The 26,052-nt window shown below is 35.6% G+C and overlaps 1 protein-coding gene across 1 annotated transcript; it reads right to left on the bottom strand.

Moving 5' to 3' along the window:
* Positions 1–2,825: 2,825 nt before the first annotated feature.
* Positions 2,826–15,662, bottom strand: LOC142150808 (uncharacterized). The gene is made up of 10 exons (XM_075205993.1): positions 15,593–15,662; positions 15,249–15,505; positions 13,234–13,296; positions 12,132–12,188; positions 10,734–10,778; positions 8,087–8,152; positions 6,378–6,410; positions 3,939–3,989; positions 3,799–3,831; positions 2,826–2,879 (listed from the first exon to the last, which is right to left on the bottom strand). The coding sequence occupies exons 1-10, from the start codon at positions 15,660–15,662 to the stop codon at positions 2,826–2,828; spliced, it is 729 nt and encodes a 242-aa protein (XP_075062094.1).
* Between the last annotated feature and the right edge of the window lie 10,390 nt (positions 15,663–26,052).

The raw sequence follows: 26,052 nt of genomic DNA, 5'->3' as shown, positions 1-26,052 counted from the left end.
AAATAAATGGATAGATACTAATGAATTAAATACGAGGATTAATTTAATCATTATTTTTTATTATCCAGGGAAGCAGGTACAAACACAAATTTTTTAAAAAAATGTGTACAACACTTGCAGAATTATAGACTTAAATATTGATTTTTGTCATATATTTATTACATATTTTATTAAGGGAGGTTCACAAGTGTTTGGGATCAAATAAACTTTTGTTTGACATCTAAAAATGTTAGTATATTTATTATGATTAACTTTTATTTATTTCGCATTAACAAGTTACGCATCGCTTTATAAAGGCCAGTGAAACACTGAACAATATATTTTACTTCCATGGTTGTACTTTTATGATTGTCTAGGGCAAAGATTAGACTTCTGGAGTCTGTGGAAGGATACGATTTTGTACCGTTTAATTCATTTTCTTTAAGATGTTAGTGTACTGTAGAGTAAATTAAAATTAAATCCTTTTTTTGAAAAACCATCAAAGCATCATTAACAACGTGGTACGTAAATTGGTGCCATGGTAAAGTCAAAAGACCCAACAAAGTAGAAAAGGTAACCAGGGCAAATATCACTCTTTATTTGGGACAGGGATAAATTACAGATTTACCATGAGTGCTAAATGGAGCATTTAATAGACAGCAAAATATGCAATGAAGTTGTACACAAACCCTGATGAAACTTTACAAAACAAAATCTAGTTCTACTATGTTACTATGTAGCATTGCATTTTTTTAAAAGAAATGTTTTTATCCCCATATTATACACAATAACTAAATTCTACAACTGCTCATATTGAAGAGCAAAAAAGCCCAACTTTTTAACAATAATAAATATCAAATGCTGTATTTTATTGTGCAGAATAATACTCTTCAAATCACTTGAGTGTTTATTTACTTGACTAAGTTAATTTACAATGCAGGCTTTCACCTGATTGTAGCAGGTTTTTATGTTAGGAGGTGCTGCTCAAGCAGACAACAAGTGACTGACGTTAACAGGCATTTTTTGCATAAATGCACTGTGGGCATTGGTTGATCCACACACAATGGTAGTGGAAGTAGCTGAAATAGTTGAATTTCATTTTTATGGTTCAGAGTTTTTTTAATATTAACACAGTCATAGTGCAAATTGTATACATTTTATAGATGTATAAACTGTTTCTAATTACTACTGGTGGGTATATTATAGTTATTATAGAATATAAAAAAGGAAGGAAAGAAGTTGGATAATAAGGAAAAGAGCTTGATGATTAGTTGAGGAAGAACATATTTAGGAAAAATTATAGGGGCATTAGTGAAGGATAAATAAATTCATTTTTAATCCTAGTGAAGCAAAGCAATGAACTTTTCTTATTAAATTTCTATATTTTTCTCTTATTGTTGTGATGTTGTACTGGATAACTACCTTAAGAAGCCCTCAATTAATTTATATAAAATTCCAAATTAAACAAAATATTCAATCTATGGACCATTTTGATCACAAAATAATAGCTCATAAATACATAACTTACACACATTGAAATTCTGATTTTTTTTTCTAGTATTAAAGACAAATATTTGCCAAGAAATGTATTTATTTTAGACTGAGAAGAAAACACAACAGTCATTCCCATAGATGCATAAACTTTATGTAATATTCATAAACAGGAGATAATACATTGTGAAAAAGGAGAAGAATACAGATTGGAATAAAGGTTTTGCAATAAAGGAATTACTATCCACTGTAGTGCTGCCTGAAAAATAAGAGACTATAATTAATATAAAATGTATGAACATTGTTTTTATACACACAATTTTACCACAGTTGCCATTTTTATTAAACATAAATGGAACATTTAGTATGTCTATGTCTGTATTTTCCCATTAGTATATATAGGAGACATGGAAATATTGTATTTGTTTTTTGTGCACTAAAACTCAATGCTGAATGTGTCACAGGTACAGAGATTTAACCACTTTACAGACCCAGATATACATTTAATATATGTTTGTTATGCTCCTCGCTAAACAATATTCATCACCTCATCTCACCACCTTACATAACCCATGTGAATACATTTAATAAATTAATTCTACCAGTTATTTAAATTATTTATTTTTATGCTGGCAAGCTGTAAGAAAACAAGAGTCTATAGACTCTAAAATTATACCGCCTTAGGCCTCGGGCCATGCACCTTGCCACAAATCAATATTTGTCTCTATAGAACCCATGTTCTCAGAATGTGTCTGAGGACAAGCAGCCTATGTAATTATAATCAAAGGTGTGTGTTCATTCATTTATTGTATCACTGTTTCCTGTGATGACATAACAAAAAGTAGTTACATAATTGCTAATACATTTTATAACTTGGTGGTAACTGCCATATTAGGCCTTATTATTCTCAATGGTAAAAATGTTAAATATTCACAAAACACAAAAAGTGAGGTACAATTTATATAATCCATAGTAAACAATGAATGCAACTTCACATCATATTAGTATTTCATAGATAATAACCTTTTAAATATGGGCATTGATTTCAAATATTTTTTGTTTGTTTTATAAATAGTTTCATTTTTTTAACTACATTTATTGTGTATTAATATTTAATTTTGAGAAATTAATACAACATGACAGTCATAAAGGCAAAACAAAATGTAATACATTTTGGAAATGACTTTCTACTCTTGTTCTATATATATTTCTAACACATTTGTTTAGAAACAATTGTAAAGTAATGGTTCAATACATTTTTGGTAATACACTTCATGGTAAGGGCAGTCTATGTATCATAATCTATACATTGTTACTTACAGTTAATGTTAGGCTTGCATTTGCTTAGTGTATCTCTACAGCCCATCAATGATCTTTGTGAGTCCTCCAGTAACATCAGCCACAATGCTCTGCAAAAGGTAAACAAAAACACAATTAGTAAAGATACTGAATCGTTTTGTCATATTATAGATTGGAGTAAAGCACACAAAAACACAATACATTTCATTCTCGCACAATGCAATTGTTGATACCCACTTAGTTTATATTTGTGTTATAGATGTATGTATGTATGTGTATATATATATATATATATATATATATATATATATATATATACATACATATACATGTATGTATGTATATATATGTATATATATATATATATATATATATATATATATATATATTAGGTACACCTGCACATCAATGCAAATATCTAATTAACCAATCATGTGGCTGCAAGCCAATGCATAAAAGCATGCAGACATTGTTCAAGAGGATCGATTCCTGTTCAGACCAAACACCAACATGGGGAAGCAATGTGATCTAAGCACAAAGCACTTGTCATCTTAAGCTTGTTACACAAACATGAGAATGAGTTCAGTGTATTCCAATGGCCTCCACATTCACCAGATATCAATTCAATAGAGCTGGCAAAATAACTCCCACTATTATCAGGAATTAAAATATTGTGTAGCTTTAAAATTGGCATATAAATATCCATGAACCAAAATTTAAAGAATGGAAACATGTACAGTGGATTATATATTTGCTTATCATTGCATGGGATGTCTAAATTTGTCATTTAACAAATGTAATCAATAAAACTATGAGCCCAACATGCTCAGTATGAAAATCCTTTGATCCCTCTAAGTATCTGCTCAGTAAGGGATTTATATTCATTAAATGTTTTAAAATGTATAAATGATGGTCTGAAAGAACATGTAGGGAGCAAGGTCAGTGCAGTAGAAGAAAAGGCAGTGTTAGTATTACACAGTCGATTACATTAGCTGTATGCGTTATATGCCATTAGAGAAATAACCTTACCAGAATTCTAGCTATTTTGCCAAGAACACTTTCCTGTATTGTTGAAGAGAAAAAAGTATTAGAATATTGAAAGTAATGGAATATGTGAATCCTTTTTAATTGAAATGTAGCTAATGCTAGTAAAACTTTATTTTTCTTACCAACAAACCACAGGTAAGATCTCTGACGTCTTCAGTAAGAGGGACATCATTCTAGAAAAGCATATTGAAAATATTCACTCAAGATGAGTTTACTTAATGAGTTCAGTTAATGATTAAACTAGTCATATAAAACTATATATGTGTGTATTAAATACTGACTTTGTGAAAAAATATGTATTTAAAACCATAACTCACAATAAAGTCACCAATGATTGGAAGTTCTTCCTAAATATTAAAGATAAAAAAGATTGTAACACATTTACATAATAACAGCAAATAGTAACATTACCGTTTTAGTATATACTTAATATTGCTATAGAATTATATATGTTATAAATGCTTAAATCATAAAGAGCAATAGGCACCTGTTTGACAAGAATAAGTATTTGACATATCAAACTTTAAAGAAAAATCTTAATTAAGTATGTTTGTGTTTCCTTATAGAAAATAGAATCAAGTTTCCAGGGCAGTAAATAGAGAGAGGCAGGGTCAATGGAGGGTTTTTTTCAGTATGGGGAAGACAAAACCATGATTTTAGGAGGATGGAAAGGTACCGGCAATGAGGGGTAGCTTAAGGAGGTGGTCAAGGTGGTAGCAGGCCTCGAGAAAGATGGAGCATAATAGATGAAGGGGATCAGATCAAAGGGGCAGACGTAGGGGGTGAGGAGGATAGAATGGCACAGACCCCATCCACAGGTACAGGAGTGAAAGAGGAGAAAGAGGGTGGGCTAACAAAGGGGGGTGGCAGTGGGGAGGAGTGTGGAGATACCATTCCCAGAGGGAATGGGGAGGGGAGACAAAGTGCGTATGGATGGGCTTGACAGTGGGGCAAGATGAGAATGATGAGAGCAGATGTCATGATGTATGTACTCAATTTTGGAGGTGCACTGGGTAGCAAAGTTGAGAGCAGAGAGTGAGGAATAGGAGGGAGGGGAGTGGAGGAATTTGAAGGATACAAAGACGTGAAACAAAAAAATTAAACAAAAAATATATGGTTCCGCACCAAGTTATAATTGCCTATAAGTGCCTATCACAAGGACTATTTTTCTCATTATGATCATAATAGAGATTATTATACGCTATGACTTGACCCCATACCATTGGTAATCAACTATCATCACAGACAAGACCACTATTTAAGATTACATGAGCTTTTGATCATAAAGGACCAGCCCATCCACTGGGTCTAATTTTTTTCTAACGCTTTTTCTTTCTTCTCACTTTATATAATTTTTAATAATTTGCGTATTACCGGTACAATGGATACAAAGAGGTGACAAGGTTTTGGGTTTGGGAGAAAATGAGAGCCTTGAAATAGGACTGTTTAGAGAGTGATAGGGCAGAACTATAAGAGGTGAGAATAGCAACTTGAAGTTAAGGAAATCATTGTGAGAGCATAACTTCCTCCAGAGCCCTTATGCGGTTCGGGACCCTTGTTTAATAGAGCAGGTAAATGTGGAAAGCCATAGTTGAGACGGTGACCAATAAAGCCTGATAGTGACAACTGGGTGACAAAGACAGTGGTAAGGGTGTGATTGTAAAGTAAATCAGCCTGATCGGGGCAAGAAAGGATGGTGTTCGGGGAGAGAATTGAGACTAGGGAGGAGGAGAAAGTAATAGGAGCAATGGCATCCAGGTTGTGCCTGTGAGAGTAGGTTTAGAGGAGGTTAGAGGGGTGGAGAGATGCTAAAAGAGATGATATGATGGTTTAGAGAAAAGGAAAGGTGAATTGCAGATCGAGAGTCTTTTCCCACGTCTAACATTCTAAAAAAAAACAGATACGTTTAAAAAAAATCCAACTTAAAATCCAAATTAATGTAATCTTGTAAATTCCGTCATTAAATTCCGATATGTATGCAATTGTTTTTCTTTTCTTTTTGTTGTTTAGTATGTTTATATCTTAAAAAATTTCAATAAAAATACTGGATTTAAAAAAAAAAATCCAACAGTCCATGTTTTGAGGAGTCAGCTACATTATAATGAAGGGGATAATTATTAAGCTAGAGAACTAGATTTAACTATGTAGTTTTAGGGAAATCAACAAAACGCTACAGGATTAAAAAATGTAATATGTACTTTTGATAAAGAAAAAAAAATAATGTGAGGGTAAGATACAACTACTGAATTCCAAATAAGCATGTTTAATACACGTGCAAATATGTCAATGCTTAAATATTTACATATGCTCTTAAAAAGGCATATGCCTCCTATACCCGCGGAAAATGTTGCATTGTTTGTTTTCTAGATGTTTTATTGACGGATATGTTATTAAAAACCATTTAGTATATGCAGAATACAAATAAAAATGCTTTCCCCATGCTTAGATTACATTTTAAAACTAAGATTGTTAAATGGCAAAAAAACATTTACTTCAGCATCAGTAACCATTGGCATAGTTAGAAGGAGAATGGATTGCACATTTAAAAGATTTGCTCTTACCAATATCTTCATAACTCTTGCAATAATGTCTTCCTATAGTAAAAAAAATGGACATAGATTAAAAGTTCTGTTGAGGTGAGGAAAACTATGATAAAGAAAATAAACACTATTTTACTAATGATAATTATAGCTTACTATCTAAACGAATAACTAAGAAATTAAATGAAGAATTTGTCTTTTCTTTCTATAGAAGATCTGGTTCAAACTTTGCTTTAACACATTGAATTAAGTAAGATGCAAAGCACTATGAGGGTAGTTTCTAATAAATGTTTTACTGCATCTAGCACTGAAAGGATTAAGAGGGACATAAGCAAGGTGAATACATTAGTAGACCCATTAGAAAACAGTCAACTTGTGTACTGGCAAGTGGAAAGAATCAGGTGTAAGAAAAATGTAAATAAATAAACTTGTAATTAAAAAAAAATGTGTTTCATGTTATGCAATAAAATGATGTATTAAAAACATTTATATGCAGTGTGATAAGTACAGGCACACAGTAAGATGTTTCCAGTAAAAGACAATAGTGCCATACAATGCATCAGTTAACCATGATTTCATCAACATTACCCCTAGGCTGGAACATAAATCTGGGGGTCATTGAATGCAGTGGTTCTAACTATGTTTAGGACTTTTTAAAAAATGGCTGTCACAAACGCCCAGCCTGTCCCAGATACAGGAATATGGACAGCTGCCAGTGACTGGCGTCACCTTAGTCACTTAGCAATGCACCTTTTATGCCACCATGAAGGATTTATTATGGTGTTCTTACATTCCCCAAAACCACTTATTAATGTTTCACACTTATATCACATACACATGTAGCATGAGCCTCCCTGTGCTTCATAAGTTCACAAACAATCACAGAGAAAATGCTAGATTAAATGTATTTTAATCCGAAAAATGTTTCCAAGGCTTAGTTACAAAAAAAAGTTAATGACAAGACATACAATAAATTGCACGAATAAGTTTCAAAAATAAAATAGGAAATAAAACTTACTAGGTAAGACTTGGTGTGTAAGGGAACACAATTGATAAAAATGAGACATTTCAGCCTTGATAGACCCCATCATGAAAATGCACATGTTATTTTCTAAGGCAGAAGATTTTAAACCTTTTCCACATAGCTCTCACCCCCCACCTTTGGAGTTTAGCTCTCAATAAGGACAGATTGATCTCCCAAATGTCACAGTGCATTCAAAGTGAGCTAGGGATGTCCTGAGATCAGGAATGTTCACAGGACCATGAGTTCTCACCTCTACTCGTTCTGCTTGGCTAGATTGTTTACAACTATTGGTGCCTCATACACCTCAGAGATGCCTATCTCTCCCTGGTGGCTAATTTCAAAAGATTATTGACACTTGCAATTCAGACTTATTTCATCTATCAAAGCACACATTGAGATTAAACTGCAAAATTGAACAGAAAATCAGTCATTAGATATACTACATAATTGTCACCATGGCCATCTGCAGTTATACTTTGTTTCTATACCTAGGTCTGGACCTGATCATCTGTATTTAAGAAAGTGTATGTTGCTCAGGAATGATGCATTGTCAGAGACAAATAAGTGAAATTTGACAAAATAGATGTAATGCCTAAGGAAACTAAACACAAGTCAATCCACTCTCGAAAAGTCTAAGTTAGTGCATGACGGTTTCATAAGTAAAGAAGATGTTGACACATTAAATGATAATCATAGTATTTCTTACCAGAAATTGAAACAAGATAACGGCAACTTTATTAGCCAAATTTTCAGCATTTTGAGCATTAATTACCTGAAGAAAAACATTAACAGAATTCATAGCACAATTTATTTATAACAAAACAAAACAGTATGTAACATATTCATTTAAATATTTAATATATAAATATAGTATATAAATTCCCTTTTTAAAAGTAAATATTGTCACTTATGATGAAATCACTATGTTCACAATGATAAAATGTTCCTTGCTATTCGAATTTATTTCATTTTGTGTTATTGAGACACATTTAATTATTGTTTTAATTTATTAATCATAAAGATGATAATTCCACATTTTTTTGCAAGTAGTTATAATTTTGACCAATTGAGCCACAATTTTTGTTAGCGGTTCAAACTGAGAGATAATATAAGAGTATAAAATTAATGTAGGTTGTACTTTTGTTACAATTGTTATATTTGATTTTTTAATATAGAATTTATGGTTCAAAAATAACATTTTGTTCTCAATTTGGAAACTGTTGGTTTGACCTCTAATGACATACTCAATGAAATTTAATTTTTGAGCAACACATTTTTAAATAAATAGACCAAATCTAGATAATAAACTCATTTTTCTTACCCTGTGTATACAAACAGTATTTAACCATATATTAAACTCTGCAGAAATAACATTTAAAGAAAAGGCATAAAAGATCAAAACTACTGCGTGTACAACTTTTTAACATTTTTGATCCTTCATGTGTTTTATTAAAACTGTGTACACTGGCCTTCTGTCTGTGCATATGCGTCAATGATTCCTATTCTCTATCTTAGTGCTGGTTCACACATGATGCAATGCATTAACATTACGTTTTAGCTTGAACCATTAAATAGCATGAACTGATTCTAACTAATCATACCTAGCCAAAGGTAAACTCACATATAGGACCTCATTTAGAGTCGAACGCAAAGTCTGTGTAAGGAGTATAGAAGTGGGAGTGTGCCGCAGCTTGGTAGGGTATTAGGAGTTGCAAGCAAACCCCAGTTGCGTCCCACTCGTAATACTCTATCAAGCTGTGAGCAGTTCCTGCAGCTAGCTAACGCTTGCGCCACCTAATTCCTGCCGCACAGCTTTAGCCCTGTTTTGACGTGTGTTGCGTCTGCGCCTCACTGCGACTAGGATGTATTTACATGGTCACGCCTTCACAATTCCGCGTTCCTCCCATTTTCTCGTAGTGAGTCGCAAGCTGTCGCAAGTGTTAATTGCGTCCAAGTTGCAGGCGGATTTGGAGCTTTCTGCACATGCGTGGTAGTGGTTTTTAGTTAGATGCGCCTAAAACGGACTTTGCGTCCGACTCTAAATGAGGTCCATAGTGTTTCATAGCTGAGACTCAATATAAACTTATCTCAGTGTACTTATACAAATATTGTTCACATTGGAATCAAACAGCTTTCAATTAGTTAATTAATCTATATAGTCCATTATTGTGATCTTATTCCTTCTAACATTCATATATGATCTTACACAACTTCACATATTGCATTTATTTACTCAGTGAGCATAGATATGTTACATCTTATATTACATGATTTATGGGCTGGTTGTGAAACTTTACAATAAAATCACAGAGATTTGACTTACAGCATGTGGCTGCTATTTCACCAAGAAAGGAGAAAGGACTGCTAAAAGCCTCTTATCTCAATGAAAAGTATGTGCTATTTAAACAAAGTGACACATGTTCCATCCATTCCTAAGGAATAGGGTTTTAGCTGCCATCAAGACTTCAAAGTTAGTAGTTTTAGGCAGCTTTGTTTATTTTACTACCAGTAGATGTAACATAGCTGTTCTATTTCCTCTGCATTTTGATACAAATGAGAACAACCTTGTGTCATATTCAAAGGCAACAAAATAAATTATGTTTCATTATGTAAATATGTGCCCTAAAAGCACAGAAGAAAAACAAAAAATAAAGTATTTAGCAAAAGTTGTAGGATGTCTATATAAGAAAATAAATAAGAGTAATCTCAAAGCATAACCACCCATATATAAAGTATATCATTTCCATTGATATAATCTTCTTACCAGTAAAGTGAATACAGTGTAAGTGTATTTGTAGCTGACTTTATACTGAATTCAGAATTCCTCAATAGCAGCAGCCACAACAGTTGGATATGACCATATATTACTTAAATCTTTTTCCTTCACTAGTTCAATCATATTTTCATTGTCTCTATTAACACCTAGATAGTTCTTTAAAAAGGCCACTGAAACTTCAAATGCCATATTTGGAAATTCATAAGGTAAATATCAATTTCTTTGAGTAAATGAAAAATGTATTTCAGCAAACCTCTAATTTGGTTAGTAACATATACAAGCACAAAATAAACATCCACTGTGTTGCGGATGAAATTAATTGAACAATCCTCATGACTTCATGTCTCTCTTGGTAAATATCTTACAAACACTCATTTCATCACCCCATGTCATTTAGATGTATACATTACAAGTTAGCTAACAGCTTTTAATTGTCCTTATCTTTAGGATTAATACAATTACAGATAATACAAATACGGATAATGTTGCGAAAATTCTGTAACACATTTTGGCAGCCTTCTCAGCCTACTAATCTGTGTGTAAATATTAACAACACATGGAGAAAATATTCTCTTACCACTTTTGTGCCCAAAAGGTTGTTCAAGGAGCAGCCAACTTGTTTCTAGTATGAAAATAAAAAGTATGAAAAAAATCATAACTTTAAAACAACAAAATACAGATTGGATACGATTAAGATTTTAAAAAATACAATAGCAATAGTTCAAATGTAAGTCTACTGTACACTTTAAATTGCTTTTCTTGTATCGAGGAGGCAAACATAAGCTTTTGTCATATGTAAACAACTTCACATTAGCATTGTATTTCAATTGCCTCTTTAACTATGTAATTAACCAATCAATTGCCATAAAGAAAGTGTTCAGTTCCATAGTGGTTAATTTTAAGTTTAAATTTAAATGGGATAGGGAAGGGAGAAATCAAAGAATAATCAAGTTATCACTTGCTTCCTCATTTTTCCTGCATACGTGATCAAATTTGATGCAATTGGAATTTATTTTGATAAGGTATGACTAGCCTACAGAAAAGTTGGTAAACCCTAGTGCACAGATGAACTGCCATAAAAGAACCACTATACTCCATATTCAGAAAAGGGAAAATGTCACATTTCATAAAACAGCTTAGAATTACATTACCATTGGGAAAATATAAGTTAACTTTGCTGCCTGCAGTTGCCCCTGTTCCCTTTATGGAAAAGAACCTTATCTGGGAGACTGTAGGCCCAAATACTCTTTCTATTAAATATTTTTGAAAAATGAAGACCAGTAAATTCAATGGCAGCAGAATTGGCAATATATCAAGACAGTACAACATTGATCCACTATTTTTAAATATTGCACTTAGTAGACTTCCTAATAAATTTTAGCCATGTTTAATACACTACCTTTTATTGCTTCTTCTGTGAAACATGTTTATAGAGGTTTTTATGCAAGTTAGTACAAACAGCAAAATTTATGCCAGTCCTTCTGATTCAAGTATGTTACTTTTGTGCTGTAGAGGTAGTTATACATTCTGCTTTTCACATTATGAGTTTCAGTTGCTAAACATATAGAAGAATATGTTTCTTCTGTGATCACCTAAATGTATCTAATGCAACGGGAGTCCGTGAGACCGATCCAAATTTTGGGAGTCTCCCAGACATACCGGGAGAGTTGGCAAGTAAGTAGTGATCCCATTTAAAGGCAGTCTATCTGCAGCCTCTTGTACATTTCAGACACCAGCAAGCAGGAGTGCAGGCGAGAAGTATAATGGATGTGAAAGGGGCAAGAAAACAGAAGAGTGTGATTGGTCATTGGTTCTGACAGTGATTCAGGGCATATGTAAACATTTTGGTGTAGGTAGAGCTAGAGGGAACAACATGCCCATGGCCAGGTCTTAGTCCACAACAGAGTCCTCTCCCTGAAATTAAACTTTGCTTGAATAGTATGATTATTTCATTTTGTAATTAGTATAATCTTACCAGAACATTTTCCACTTGTTCCAGGAAGGAAATGAAGTAAGCAGCATTCTGTTCTTTCTGAAAGTAAAAAAAATATAAAGCTTTAAACTTGCTATTACTGTGAGTACTAAACATTCATTCTGATATTGTTTAGTAGTTCAGAGGAGGAACTAGCGAGCTGTGGGCCCCAGTGCAGGGAAGCGGGAAGAAGAAAAGGAGGGAAATGGGGCCCACAGCTCGTTAGTTCCGACCCTCTGCATCTGCCGTGCAGCAGATCCCATTATCTCCATGGACCCCGGTGCACCGCATCTGCTGCACCAATGGTAGTTCCGCCGCAGTAGTAGTTCATAATGGGAACATTTATGTTGCTAGCAAAGCAAAAAAAAAAAAGGCATGACTATTTTCATATTATATTGCATCCACTTTTGAGGAAGCAAACTTAGAAAAATTAGAACGTTTCTGAAAAAAACAATCATCCATCTAATCTGCTCATTTTACTTACTAACAGCATAGTGTTCATTCAAACCATGTTTTGAGTTTATTTACTATTAATGTATGTATATTTGAGGATTGATTAATTTCTACTTGGAATAGTATTGCAAAGCCCTTTGTAAACTGAATATGGGCTGTTTATAAAGTATGTGCTATGGAAAAGTTGAGTTCAGTACTGAATTTGCCTTGACTGGTATGCCATATTTAAATTTCCCATCACTAGTAAAACTATATGCAGATATATAAATATATAATGAATCATAGCTTCTGCGCTAATTAATCTTGTGAAGGATATATATTTAAATAAAGTAATATAAGTAACTAGACATGGATATTGTAGAATAATATGCAAAATAATACGCTTGTGTGAATTCTATTCATAAAATGAATGGTTACTATATGATTACAATTCTTAAAAGGAGCAAGGCCAGAAATAAAGTTCATTAAATAGAAAATCGACAATTAGCCTTCCTGCTCTCTATCTAATAAAGAAGCTTTCACGCTTAATTTAATATATTACTTTACTTTCAATTTTAATCTGGTTCATTATACACCTAAATGATAGTATAATAAATATTAACTGTAATGTAACATTAATCTATTCACAGGAATTTTAAACGTAAATCCTTACCTGGGCAACTCTGTAATTACATAGGAGATTTCCTAAGTTCTGCAGCAGAGCTGGAGCATCTTTCTGTAAGGAACAAAATGTGCATGCTCAGTTTACACTTTGTAAATTACTCCAACGTTTCTTTTATACAATCATTTTACTAGTATGCATTTTCCAAATACTGCAAAGGTTCACAAAGTAATTATTACATATCTAGATTGTATACATTTCCAATGGCAAAAGAAACTTATTTTAAAATACTGTAGATGTTTCATGTTCTATTCCTTAATAGACATAGGCAACAGTGTGGCTAGAAACAGTTACTTTGAGAGCCTGTTCCATAAAGGAAATCATGCTTTCTTAGTCTTGTTTCTTTATATGATTGCCAGTGAAGTTTAAGATGCTGGTTGCCCACAAACTGACAGTGATATTAATTTGTCTTGATTGTCAACTGGCACATTTTCAATAGGCATATAGAGCCAAACTGCACAGCTCTGATTTCTTGGAATTCAAGTGGAACAAAGCATATAAAGGTAAAAAGGCCATTTCCTTATTTCTCACTGGCAACTGACCTGAATGAATAGATATAGTAAGAGACAGATGCTGATAGCGATCTGTATTTTGTGTTCTGACCTAAGCCTGGTCCCATAAACTATCATTAGATCAGTCACATATACAGCAAAGTTGGATCAGCTTGATTAGTAATCAGATGATAAATAATTCCATAAATAAGCCCATTTGTCACAAGAACTTAATTTAACATGTATAATCATAGTATAAAAGCCACTATGTCCTTTATTTATTTGTGTGTGTGTGTGTGTGTGTGTGTGTGTGTATATATATATATATATATATATATATATATATATACATACATATATATATATATATATATATATATATATATAATATTGCCAAGTAATCACTTAGTGCACTTACTTGCATTTTAAAAGAGGTTGTTCTTACCTTTTCAGTACTCGTTACAAATGAATACATTAATATTATGATACCTAATATAAAGGCGCTGACACTTTTTTAATAATTGGTCTACTTCTGCATATATTTTATAAGGCTTAGAGATTTGGCCTGATTCATTGAGGAAAGTAAAGCAAAATAAATGAGTGACTTTGCATCTTAGCAAAACCATGTTGTATTGGAGGGGAGGTAAATTTAAAATGGGATGGCAGATTTGTAGATGGGGTAGGGTATGTTCTAGATCAACTTTAAATTTCATTGTACAAATAAAGCTATCAAGAATTTGTGTGCTACACGGAAAAACAGCCAGTATTATCTTATGTTGCATTGTAACATGGTTTTGTCCAGGAGGAAACTTACTCAATTTTTTGTCTTACTTTCCTTAGTGAATCAGGCCCATTGTATTTATCTATGCACAAACAGTACATATTTCATGGAAAAGTGCTTTTCTGGTGTCTTTAGTAGAGCTTCCTCTATTTTATTCCTCTGAAACTGAATAGTGTGCTGTCTTTAGTGTGAGGATTGCAGCCAACATTAGCATCAGGCCTGAGTAGGTACAAAACAGTGGTAGTGGTGTCATCGGTGCTGACAGAGTTTAGAATTTCAAAATAGCCCAGAAAACAATAATAGCAACAAGATGACAATATGGACTTACCATATAGTAGGCACTCATTATGTCCGGTAGCCTTAATGATGTACATGGAAAATGTGACTGTTATAAATATCTACATAAAGAAATCATGTCATTTCTAATAGACACAGTGCAATGGGCGGGCCCACCTCCTGTATAATGTAATCCAGGCAGCAGGCCCACCCACTGCCGCTTTAAAAGCGCCATTTGCACTGTGTCTATTAGAAATTACGTGAATTTTTTATGCAAATATTTGACAGCCACAATTTCCATGTGTACATCATTAAAGCTGCCGGGCATAATGAGTGCCTACTATATGGTCCATATTGTCATCTTGTCGCTATTATTGTTCTCAGGGTTATTTTGTAGTTCCAAACTGTGCCGACATTCAGCGCCGTTCATTCACACAACACCCATACAAAATGCATACCTTCAGTAGTTGGATAAGGCATTCGATTTTTGGAGCTGGTTTTGGAGCAGGCTGTGGTACTTTAGGAACTGGCTGTGGTACTTTAGGAACTGGCTGTGGTACTTTAGGAGCTGGCTGTGGTACTTTAGGAACTGGCTGTGGTACTTTAGGCACAGGCTGTGGTTCTTTTGGGACGGGTTTTGGCACTGATTCTGGGATTTTTGGCTCAGGCTTCGGTTCTGGTTGTGGCACTTTTGGCACAGGGGCAGATGGTGTATCTAAAAGTATATAAATATATTTAAAATGCAATTTGTTTGTCATATAGTATTTTTATGTAAAAAAATCTAGAATTATATTTTACCAACCTTTTTTATCCACAGGTAAAGTAAAGCAGCAGTTTAGAGACACCAGGAGAAAGGCAATAGCGATTTTCATGATGACGTTGTTCTTTGTAGCAAGCCGTGAACAGTAGTACCAAGTATAATAGCTGTGCAAATTATCTCTCCAAAGTTCAGCATTTTATACAGTAGTGAGGTTGACAAGAACACTACGATAATGCAAAAAAATTGTTATCTTTTTTTATCATTTACATTTCTGTGGATTAAAGCCTGACCAGCCATTTAAAGTTTCTTGTTTTTCTTTCCATGTAGGTCATTGATAAAAGAATGTGTTACATGTTGTAGAGAGGTTATGCACAATGTCCTTCTATATGATTTGAGAAGGTGAGTCCATGAAAATTAAAAATTAATCCTTATAGAAGCCAAGACCAATAATAAGTAATCAACTGATGCAGCTGTAATAGGCAACAGGATACAGAGGCAAATTCTCTGCTGTTAAAAATAAAGGCTTATGCTTAAATAAATGCTCTAACAGTTATTAAAGCGCATATATATATATATATATATATATATATATATATATATATATATAATCATAAGCACTGATAAAGTTATGAAAAGCAGATATATATATATCACAGGCCTCAGTCTTGTATGTTTTACAACACCAGGGAAATTGTTGTGTTTGGGAGTAACTACACAAAAATTGTCTTCAGCTGATATAAATGTCCCTGGGGTTTGCATGGAGAGAGAAGGACGGGCTCCATTTAAAAGGCTCATTTCGGGTTTTCCAAACAGCTAGCAAGTTGCTGGTAGTCAGGAGTTGCAACTGTTGAGGTGCTGTTAAAAGACTGCTAGGCAGTCCATTCAGTCTCTCACAATCTGGGGAGCGGGCAAATACCTGCTGAGAGACAATGCAATTTATGACCACTAGGTGCTGTTGTTTTGTATGTGTGTGTGAGACACTAGGTCCTTCACTTCAGTGAGGGGTGTCCTGCGTATTAGCTAGAAGCGAAACAGGGTAGATCTTTTGTTTATATTTTATTTAATTTTGTTGCTAGGGAATAAAATTTATTGTGGCTACTTACACCAAAGCTCTGGACGGTGTCATATATCTAACGGGTATTTATAGCAACAGAAACTGATATTAACCTCCATTATCTCCATTAATAATGCCCAAATTGCCCAATATTTGCATTTGTGTTGTCCAAATAGAATATATGGGCTGCCAATAATCCAGCTGCAATTAATATGTCCATTGCCATATTATACGGAAATATTCACTGGATGCTTTTCCAGTCAATTTCCAGCCAGCCTAGTAGGCTTCCATGTGGTCTGTTTGTTTGTTTTTAAATTGAACTACTTGCATATCAAAATTAGATTAAGGGCTTTGATTTATATACACTGTGGACTATATCTGATGAACATGGGGTGGATGGAGACTTTGATTATTATTGTTTGATTACTGGAATACTTCATTTATTTATTATTTACTTTAAGCTAGACTTATGTCACTTGCATCTTTTCAAATGTCAGATAAATCTAAGTCCCAGTATGTTGTATAACTTGTTCTATAACAGCCAAAGAGCCACAGGTCTCCAAAGCCTATACATTCAACAGAAGCATTGGCGATGGAGAGAATAATATAGATGGCATTAAATTCCATATCCATATTCACAATCTCACCTAGCAGTAGAGGAGGTGGGTAGGCCTTGTATTCTGAACTGTCTCACATTGAGCACCAGTGTGGGTTATGGTTGGAGGCCATTATACTTTCCCATCACCCACTACCTCCAGGACAGGTAGGGCACTCAGTATTAATTTGGGGACTTTTTCTCTTAAGTGTACCATTCTGCTCCAAAATTAAAAAAAATTCCCCAAAAGCATGGTCCATTTCATATTAATTATCCCAGTAATAGATGAGGACAGGAAGTCCCCTCAACGTTATTGCGAGGGCTATTTATGTAGTATCCGACTCTAAGCTGCACCAAGTGGGGCCAAATAAGGTCCCAAACCCATCAGGCAGGTGGCTAGGCAAAACTGCACTTTGTCACCCTGTACAAGAGAAACTCATGATCAGAGCCCTCAGCACTATTGGCCACTAACAACTTTTTTTTAATATTGATACATTTTAAAAGCAGCTAGACAGCAGTAACATTGCAGCTTAATTTGAGGCTCAGCATTGCTGGATTTCCTTATGTGATGGGAAAACAAGAAATACTGTACTTTATGGTACATTAAGTGTTAACGGCTAGTTTTACTTAAATCAATAGTCTGATGTCATAATGGAAAACACCTGCCATGGTAACATAGTTGTAAGGTACCATAAGGTGCTTTAACATATAAGCAGTTCAATACATACATTAACCAATTATATACAGCTATTCATGATTATACCTTAAATCAGTGGTTCCCAAACTTTTTCACGGCACCCTTAGGGTCTCCATAATTATTTCAAGGCACCGATCCAAAATAATTATTGAAGAAGTCCCCTTTTATAAGTAATTGGGTCAAAATAACGTAATAAATATTTAGGTCAGGACAGAAATACTTATTAAGTTGTTTGCAAAAATAATACACCTAAATCCAAGGGAAAAGAAAATATATTTTTATAGTTTTTTCCAATTATATTTCTGTCAAAGTACAATTTACAGCTATCATTAGAAGACATAAAGTCAAAGAAAGTAAAACAGCAATATGTGCAAAAATCATCACACTTTGCCCCTTCACACTAACACTGCCCCTCCACCATTACACTGTGTCCTCCTTCTTTCTTTTCCCCTCCATTGCTGTTTCCTATAACTATTTCCCCTCCATTCCTTTACTAACCTTACTTGCTTGCTTACTTACTTACCTACTTTCTTCTTTTTCTTCTGTCTTGTTTTTTCCAGCTCCCGTATGCACGGCTCCTCACTGAAAATGTCGGGCATGATGACGTCATTCATTGAGGAGGGAACAGGGAGGAGGGAGGATGGCAGAGGTTGCTGGGTCCAGGGTGCTGCCAAATTGGTAAGTTTTTTATGTTTCTTGGTCCTGGCCGCGGCACCTATGTGACAGCATTGTGACACCCCAGGGAGCCACGCGCACATTTTTGGGAACAGCTGCCTTAAATGTATGATATATATTAGTCTGTATATAGTAAAACTGAAGGTTGTGCAGCTGCAGCTGTACTGAACATCCTGATTCAGGAACTCATGGGGTGGGAGGAAGCACAGAAAGAGAGTCTCGCTTAGAGAGAGAAACAATGAGAGAGCAATGTGCTGTTCTTAGCTTTCGTGGACAGTGGAGCAGCTGGAAATGTTCTAGATATATCTTTGGCTCAGAAGTTTGCTGTCCCTACCCAACAATTAGAAGTTCCAGTACTTGTTTGGGGTTCGGGTGGGCACCTACTAATGGGCGAAAGCATGCTAGAGAGTACTAGATCCCTTACCCTGGCAGTGAGATCACTCCATAAAGAATCAATTTCATTCCATCTTATTCATTCACTAATGTACCCTGTGGTTCGGGGGTACCCATGGCTTGTTAAGTACAATCCTGTCCTTAATTGGTCCACAGGAGAACTGGTGGCATGAGGGAAAAACTGTCAGGGGACATGCTTAGCATTTCCTGTTAAGATTGCTACCAATTCGGTCAAATCAGGTCCTACACTACTACTGCAATTTCAAAATTTTAACAATGTTTTCTCCAAACAAACTGTAGATTTGCTACCACCACATCGCCGATATAACTTCCCTATTGATCTTCAGTCCAGTTGTAAATTCCCTAATACTTGGTTGTATCCTCTTTCTATTGAAGAGTCCAAAGCCATGTAAGTCTAAGTTTCAAAGAACCTGAAGAAAGGGTTCATTAGACCTTCTCAACCATACCTTGGTGCCAAATTTTTCTTTGTCAAAAAGAGAGATGGAGATTTACGACCTTGCATTGATTACAAGTGTGTGAATTGGATCACCATAAAAAACACATATCCCAGTAGTTTGACCAATTTAGAAGTGCTTCTGTTTTTCTAAGATCAATTTACGTGGATAATTTAATAGGCAGTTGGAATGGCGATGAATGGAAGACAGCGTTTAATACTCATTATGGACATTATGAGTACTGTGTTTTTCCGTTTGGTTTTTCTAATGCACCAGCCATTTTCCAGGACTTGATCAATGGTGTACTACGCAATTATGTGAGTAAATTTGTCATAGTATACCTGGATGACATCTTGATATACAGTACTCTACCTCTTTGTCTCAACACCATGAACAAGTCCATTTGGTATTACAGAAACTCAGAGAGAATCACCTATCTGGCAAGTTAGAGAAATGTAACTTTGAAGTCTCCACTGTGGCATTTTGGGATATTTCATTTCTGCCAATGGATTTACGATGGATCCAACCAAAGTCATAGCCATCAGAGAGTGTAATCTTCCCAATAACCTAAAGCCATTCAAGGATTTCCCGGGTTTGCTAATTATTACAGGAGATTCATTCGCAATTTTTCAGTGATAGTAAAAACCTATTAGTCGATTGACTAAAAAGGAGCTCATCCAACTGTATGGGCGCTAGAAGCTGTTAAAGTATTTGAGACTCTTAAAAAGGCCTTTGCTTCTGCTTCTATTCTTAAGCAAAGGGGGTGTAACCGCACTAGGTCTGTAACCAAATATCCCGTAATAGCTGTTATAATAAATATAACCACAATAAAGTAGTTGCATAGAAAGAGGAGATAGAACAGAGGTTATGTACCGGGGCACTCAAGGATAGTTGGTTAGAATAGGTATAAATAAAATATAAATTATTATTAATAAAAATTTATATTTTATTTATACCTATTCTAACCAACTATCCCTGAGTGCCCCGGTACATAACCTCTGTTCTATCTATTCTTAAGCATCCAGATTTGGAACTGCCTTTCTTTATTGAAGCAGATGATGTGAGCTTGCCCATACATGCTCTGAGAGCCAATCCCAGAGTTGAACGTTGGAGAATCATTCTCTTGCCAAAATTAGAGCTGCGACATTTGCACACTGGAAGCCCCGCATTCTAACCCCAATCATGGATCACTTGTACTGGCCTAGGGTCCGGTACATCTCAAAAGAAGATACTCTAAGGAATTATATAGCTGTTAGCCGCCATATTAGGCTGAGGTACAACAGGACGCGGACGGTTGTGCAATTCCAGTGTCGCTGGAGCGACTTGCAGAGGCAGCAGCCACAACTGTTGGAAGATCTCAGGGCTGAGTTTAGAAGAAGTGAGTTCTGTAGTAATCGGATTGTTTAACTAGAGCTGATAGCTTAAGTGTTAGAGTATGCAATGCTTAAACTGGTAATCGGCTTAACTTGACAAATTACAAGGCCTTACACAAATACTAAATGCAATATGTTTGTCTTACCTGTTAACTATCAATTATTCTCTCATTAACTGTATCCACTCTCCGAATTCTGATTCACATAACCCAAGTACAACCACATTGGCCAAGGTCATCTGTAAGTGGTGCGTGTGTGTATGTGTATATATGTGTATATATATATATATATTTATATATATATATATATATATATATATATATATATATATATATATATATAATATACATATATATTATTTTTTTTTTAAAGACACTCAATTATCTGTGTGTTGAAATACATAATTCACAATGTCACCTAACATTTTCTGGCTATCTCTATATAAGTGTGAAAAAGATAACATTTTTAAAAAGGCTTGTATGTCATATTTATTTCAACAGACAGTCTAAGCCTGCACCGTTGCAGGAGCCAGGAGCAAGGAGGTTCTGCCTGGGAGGAGGGCCGGGAGTAGGTCAGCGATGAGGAGCAGGATGTGGAGTGGGTGAAATTCCTGGAGGAGGCCCAGGAGGAGGAGGACCATGTTGAAGAGGATGTTGAAGAATATAAGTATTTGTGTTTGATGTCAATAAACTGCCCCACCCCTCAGGCACCCCACAAAACATATATCTGTATGTTCAAGCAAAAAGTTCTCTAGCTACTAATGTGTTCACATAATATGACCCTTTGCAGAGAGTTTCAAGTTATGTAACACTTCAGAACTCTGCAAAACATAGAAAATGTCTAAACGGAATATACCCCTAGAAGCAGTATGTGTTGTAAAAATGCCTAAAACTTGTAAATCCAATTTTTTTTTTACAGCTCAAGAAGTCAACCATATTTTGGCCTGAACAGCGCAACGGCCCAGTCCAACCTTCCCTGTCCTGGATTGCTGCCCCCCTGTCCCAGATTCCAGCCCGCATTGTCCATTTTTGGAAGACCAAGGAGTGCCGCTCCCATGTAGTGATGCATTTTGAAAACATTTCTTTTTAGGGAGGGCACCCAGGTAGTGAGATATTTGAAGGATGGATTGCCGACCATCTGGCTGTATAACTATTTTGAATGTTTAACTTGGTTCAACATTCTGGTATGGCACCCCCTATTTAAACAGCAAGCTAATGTGTAATACACAGGTCCAGTGGTGTTTTTGGACAATTAGTTTAAGTGTCACATTTGTTTTCGTACTGCTTGCTTTTGTCATAGTCGGTGTTTCAACCTTTTTTATAAAGAGCTTTTCAGATATCCTATAAACTGTTTGCGGATACCTTTGGGCATTACTCAAATTGTTTACTGTTTTACAGCATGTCGGCACCTCCTGGTGGCAATGAGGGGAGCGTTTTTTTTTATTTAACATTACCTATTGGAATCATATTAAACTTTTCAGAGTCTGATGCCGAGAATCTGTTATTTAAGGGTACTTTACAAGAGGCTGCTGATGCAGATTCAGTTGAAGAAATTTATCACTCATTACTCAAATTGAAAAAATGGGAGATAGACTTTTTGCTACACAGTATCACACCTTCTAACTAACATTGTGAAAGTAAAATACCTAGAGAATTTAGAATTAAGAATATTCCCACTATTGGGATATATAATGTTGATTTTTGTTGCCGTTGGGTTGCAATTCTTAATAAATGTTCCTTAGATTTAATTCTCCTAGTGTTGGAAGAATCCTCTAGGCAGCTTTCAGAAGTGAGGAGGAAAATTGTAGACCTGGAAACCAGATCTAAGGGGTATATTTACTAAACTGCGGGTTTGAAAAAGTGGAGATGTTGCCTATAGCAACCAATCAGACTCTAGCTGTCATTTAGTGAAATGTACTAAACAAATAGAGCTAGAATTTGATTGGTTGTTATAGGCAACATCTCCACTTTTTAAAACCCGCAGTTTAGTAAATCTAGCCCTAATTCTCTTTTGAGTAATGATATCTGTAATAAGTGGCTGGATAAGTTGAACAGTAATATTGAGACATATAGATGTGATCTCATCAGATTTAAAAAAGAAAAACTGTCAACAGGGACTATCTGGAGCAACAAATTTAAATGGGGCGAGAGGGCGGAGTCAATTGGGCAAGCCACGACCCGTTACCCATAGACGTTTTACAGACACTTCTTATGAGACAGAAGCTTCCAGTGGTCCGAGTTACTCACATAGCAATATAGAACAAGCACAAATTTTCTATATCCCAGAAGCCCACTTTAGGGGTAAGGACCCGCGCACAGCAGGGAGACGGAGAAGGTTCAGGACAAGGAGGGGAGGTCAGTGCAAGTGGAAAACGTCCATACAAGATGAGGACCACTGGAAGCTTCTGTATCATAATTTGTCCTCTAAAATTCTCACAATAGAGTAATGTAAAGTTCTAAATAAAGATCTGAGCTTTGTTCCAACAGTACAGTTTGATGATTTTGAATGGAAAGTGGAGTTGTGTAAACATACTCGTAGTCTCAAACTAAAAGAATTTTTTCTGCAAAAACCAATGCTGTGATAACCAGTTTGGATACTCATTCATTTAAACCTACGTCCTCTTTTGAACCTCCCTCTTTGAATGCCTCACTTAGGAGTTATACTCGTATGTTGGATACAGAAGTGTGTCAAGGGGTCAAAAAATGAGGAAGATTAGCCCTAATCTTTCTACAATCGAAATGAAAGAACTTAAAAATCTCTGCAATGATCCAAATTTGGTCATACGCCCAGCTGATAAAGGCGGGGCAATTGTTCTCCAGGATTTATGTCCATACAAGGATTAAATCTATAGACAAATAGGTGATGTTAATGTCTTTAAAAAAAACTTAAGGATAATCCTACTAATATATTTAAAACTGAATTAGACAAGATGCTATCTATAGCCAGAGAATGCCAGATTATTTCTGAGAACACCTATCTGGCACTGCAACAAAAATATCCCATTACACCATTGCTCTATACCTTGCCGAAGGCGCATAAAAGCCTGGAGTGTCCTTCTGGAAGGCCAATTATCTCAGCTAGAAATTCACTGTATCATCCAATATCAAAATACCTGGGTTTCTACCTTATTCTATCTAGTTGTGCAAAAAGATCCCACTTTTTTTAAAAGACACCACCGACCTTTTAAGTTGGGTTCCTTTAATAATCTTCCAGAACAATATGAATTCTGTTCCATTGATGTTGTGAATCTATACACGAATATTCCCCATCAGGAAAGTCTACAAGTGGTAGAACATTTGTTAAGGGACAACATACAATATAAAGGTCCAGATATAAAGTTTTTTTCTACCCTTATTGGAGAAAACTTTGACAAGGAATTCTTTCTTTTTTCATTGGGCCTATTACCTACAGTTAGTAGGTTGCACTATGAGTTCTAATGTGGCCCCTTTATTTGCTAACTCTTATATGTTCCTAATGGAGAAAAAATTGTTTTTGGAGAATGAGATCTTTTCCACTTGTCTGATTTTCTTCACACGCTATATTGATGATATTCTACAGGTGTGGAGAGGCTCCATAGAAGAATTTACAAAAAGGATAATTGAGATCAACCAGATGGATAAGGACATTAAGTTTACCTTCAACTGTTTAGTTCACAGGCCATACATTACCTGAATGTGCTCATTTCAAGGAATGGCAATTTTTAAACACTTGTGTGTATAGTAAGCCAAAGGATTGGAACACCTATCTACATGCCACTAGTCCCCACCCGATAGCAATGAAAGAAGGCCTTCCATGCTCACAATTTCTCTGCTTTAGAAGGATCACCAATTTGGAATCTGAAGCGAATATACAGATCGACAATTTAATTCACAAGTTTATCAACAGAGGGTAAGTTACAATTGGCCAAAACTGTCCATTAAAAGAGAAAATACTTTGTGCCCTGAAAAAAGCCAAACTACAACTAATAGATTTCCATTTATACATCGTTATACCACAGTAAGTAATTTAACCAACAAAATAGCCAAACAATATTGGCTTATTGTCAGGTTATAAACATCACTGCTTTGGCAGGTACAAACATTATGCCGTGGTATAAACGTAGCAAGAATTTGAAAGACTGGTTGGTGCACAATGATGTTACAACAAAAGTAGCTGAAAGGTGCAAACACTTCCTTTTTAAAGCCCAGGGAAGCAATGGGTGTGCTTGATGTACCACATGCAGATATATAGATAGAGGACCTGACTTTGTACACCCTCATTCTGGTAAGAGAATTTCAATCAAACATGTGCTATCTTGTACGAATAGATATGTTATTTATATCATTATTTGTCCATGTGGACTGACATATGTCGGAAATACTATTTGTATGTTTAAAGAGAGGATGGCATAGCATCGATCCTCTATTAGGTTGGCACTAAGTGGCAAAGAAGCTGAACAACCAGTAGCTCGTCACTTTAAAGAACTTACTCACCCTTTGGCCACATTAAATATAAATTGATTGATCATGTTCCTAAATTGAGGAGAGGAGGCGATAGAGAGGGAAGGCTGCTTCAACTTGAAGCCAGATGGATACATTATCTTAATATTGTGGCTCCATTGGGCCTTAATGAGAATTTAGGACATTCTTGTTTTATTTGAAATTTTGCCATAGAGGTAATTTTTGTGTGAATCTGTTATCCTTTTTGTGTCTTTGGAAATAATGGAGCAACATTTTTTTAGCTGCAATTTTTTAATAGTTGTTATTTACTTGGTATCAGGGGCGGACTGGCCATCGGGCACTTCTGGCAAATGCCAGAAGGGCCGATGGCTTGATGGGCCGCTCTATCCACCCAAGCAGCAGCACCTCCTGGCAGCACTTTTTTATCCCCCACCGGGCAGCACATACGTTACCATGCGAAGGGGGCACAAACCCCTCTATGTCAGGTCTAAGATCCTCTGAAGGGGGCAGTCGCTGACTGTGCAGTCGCTGATGGCTGGCCCCTCCTCCGGGACCAGCCAGCTTCACACTCCCTGCGCTTCCAGTCCACTTTTTTTTTTAACTTCCGCGCGGCCGCGCGATGTGACATCATGACGTCACGCAGCCGTCTAGAAGCCGTCGGTCTGTTGAGCGCGCAGGGGTGTTGAGGTGAGTTGGTGTGTCCGGGGATAGTGACAGGTACTGGAGGGAGGGGAGGGGGATGAGTAAAAATAACTGCACGGGAGACTGTACGGGAGAAGTGATTTAAAATGTCTGCAGGGGGGGTGTGAGGGACAATGTCT

This window comes from Mixophyes fleayi, chromosome 4 (genome assembly GCF_038048845.1).
Source record: "Mixophyes fleayi isolate aMixFle1 chromosome 4, aMixFle1.hap1, whole genome shotgun sequence".
NCBI lineage: Eukaryota > Metazoa > Chordata > Amphibia > Anura > Limnodynastidae > Mixophyes > Mixophyes fleayi.
The sequence above is the reverse complement of the archived record's forward strand: the minus strand, read 5'-3'. Positions and strand labels throughout refer to the sequence as shown.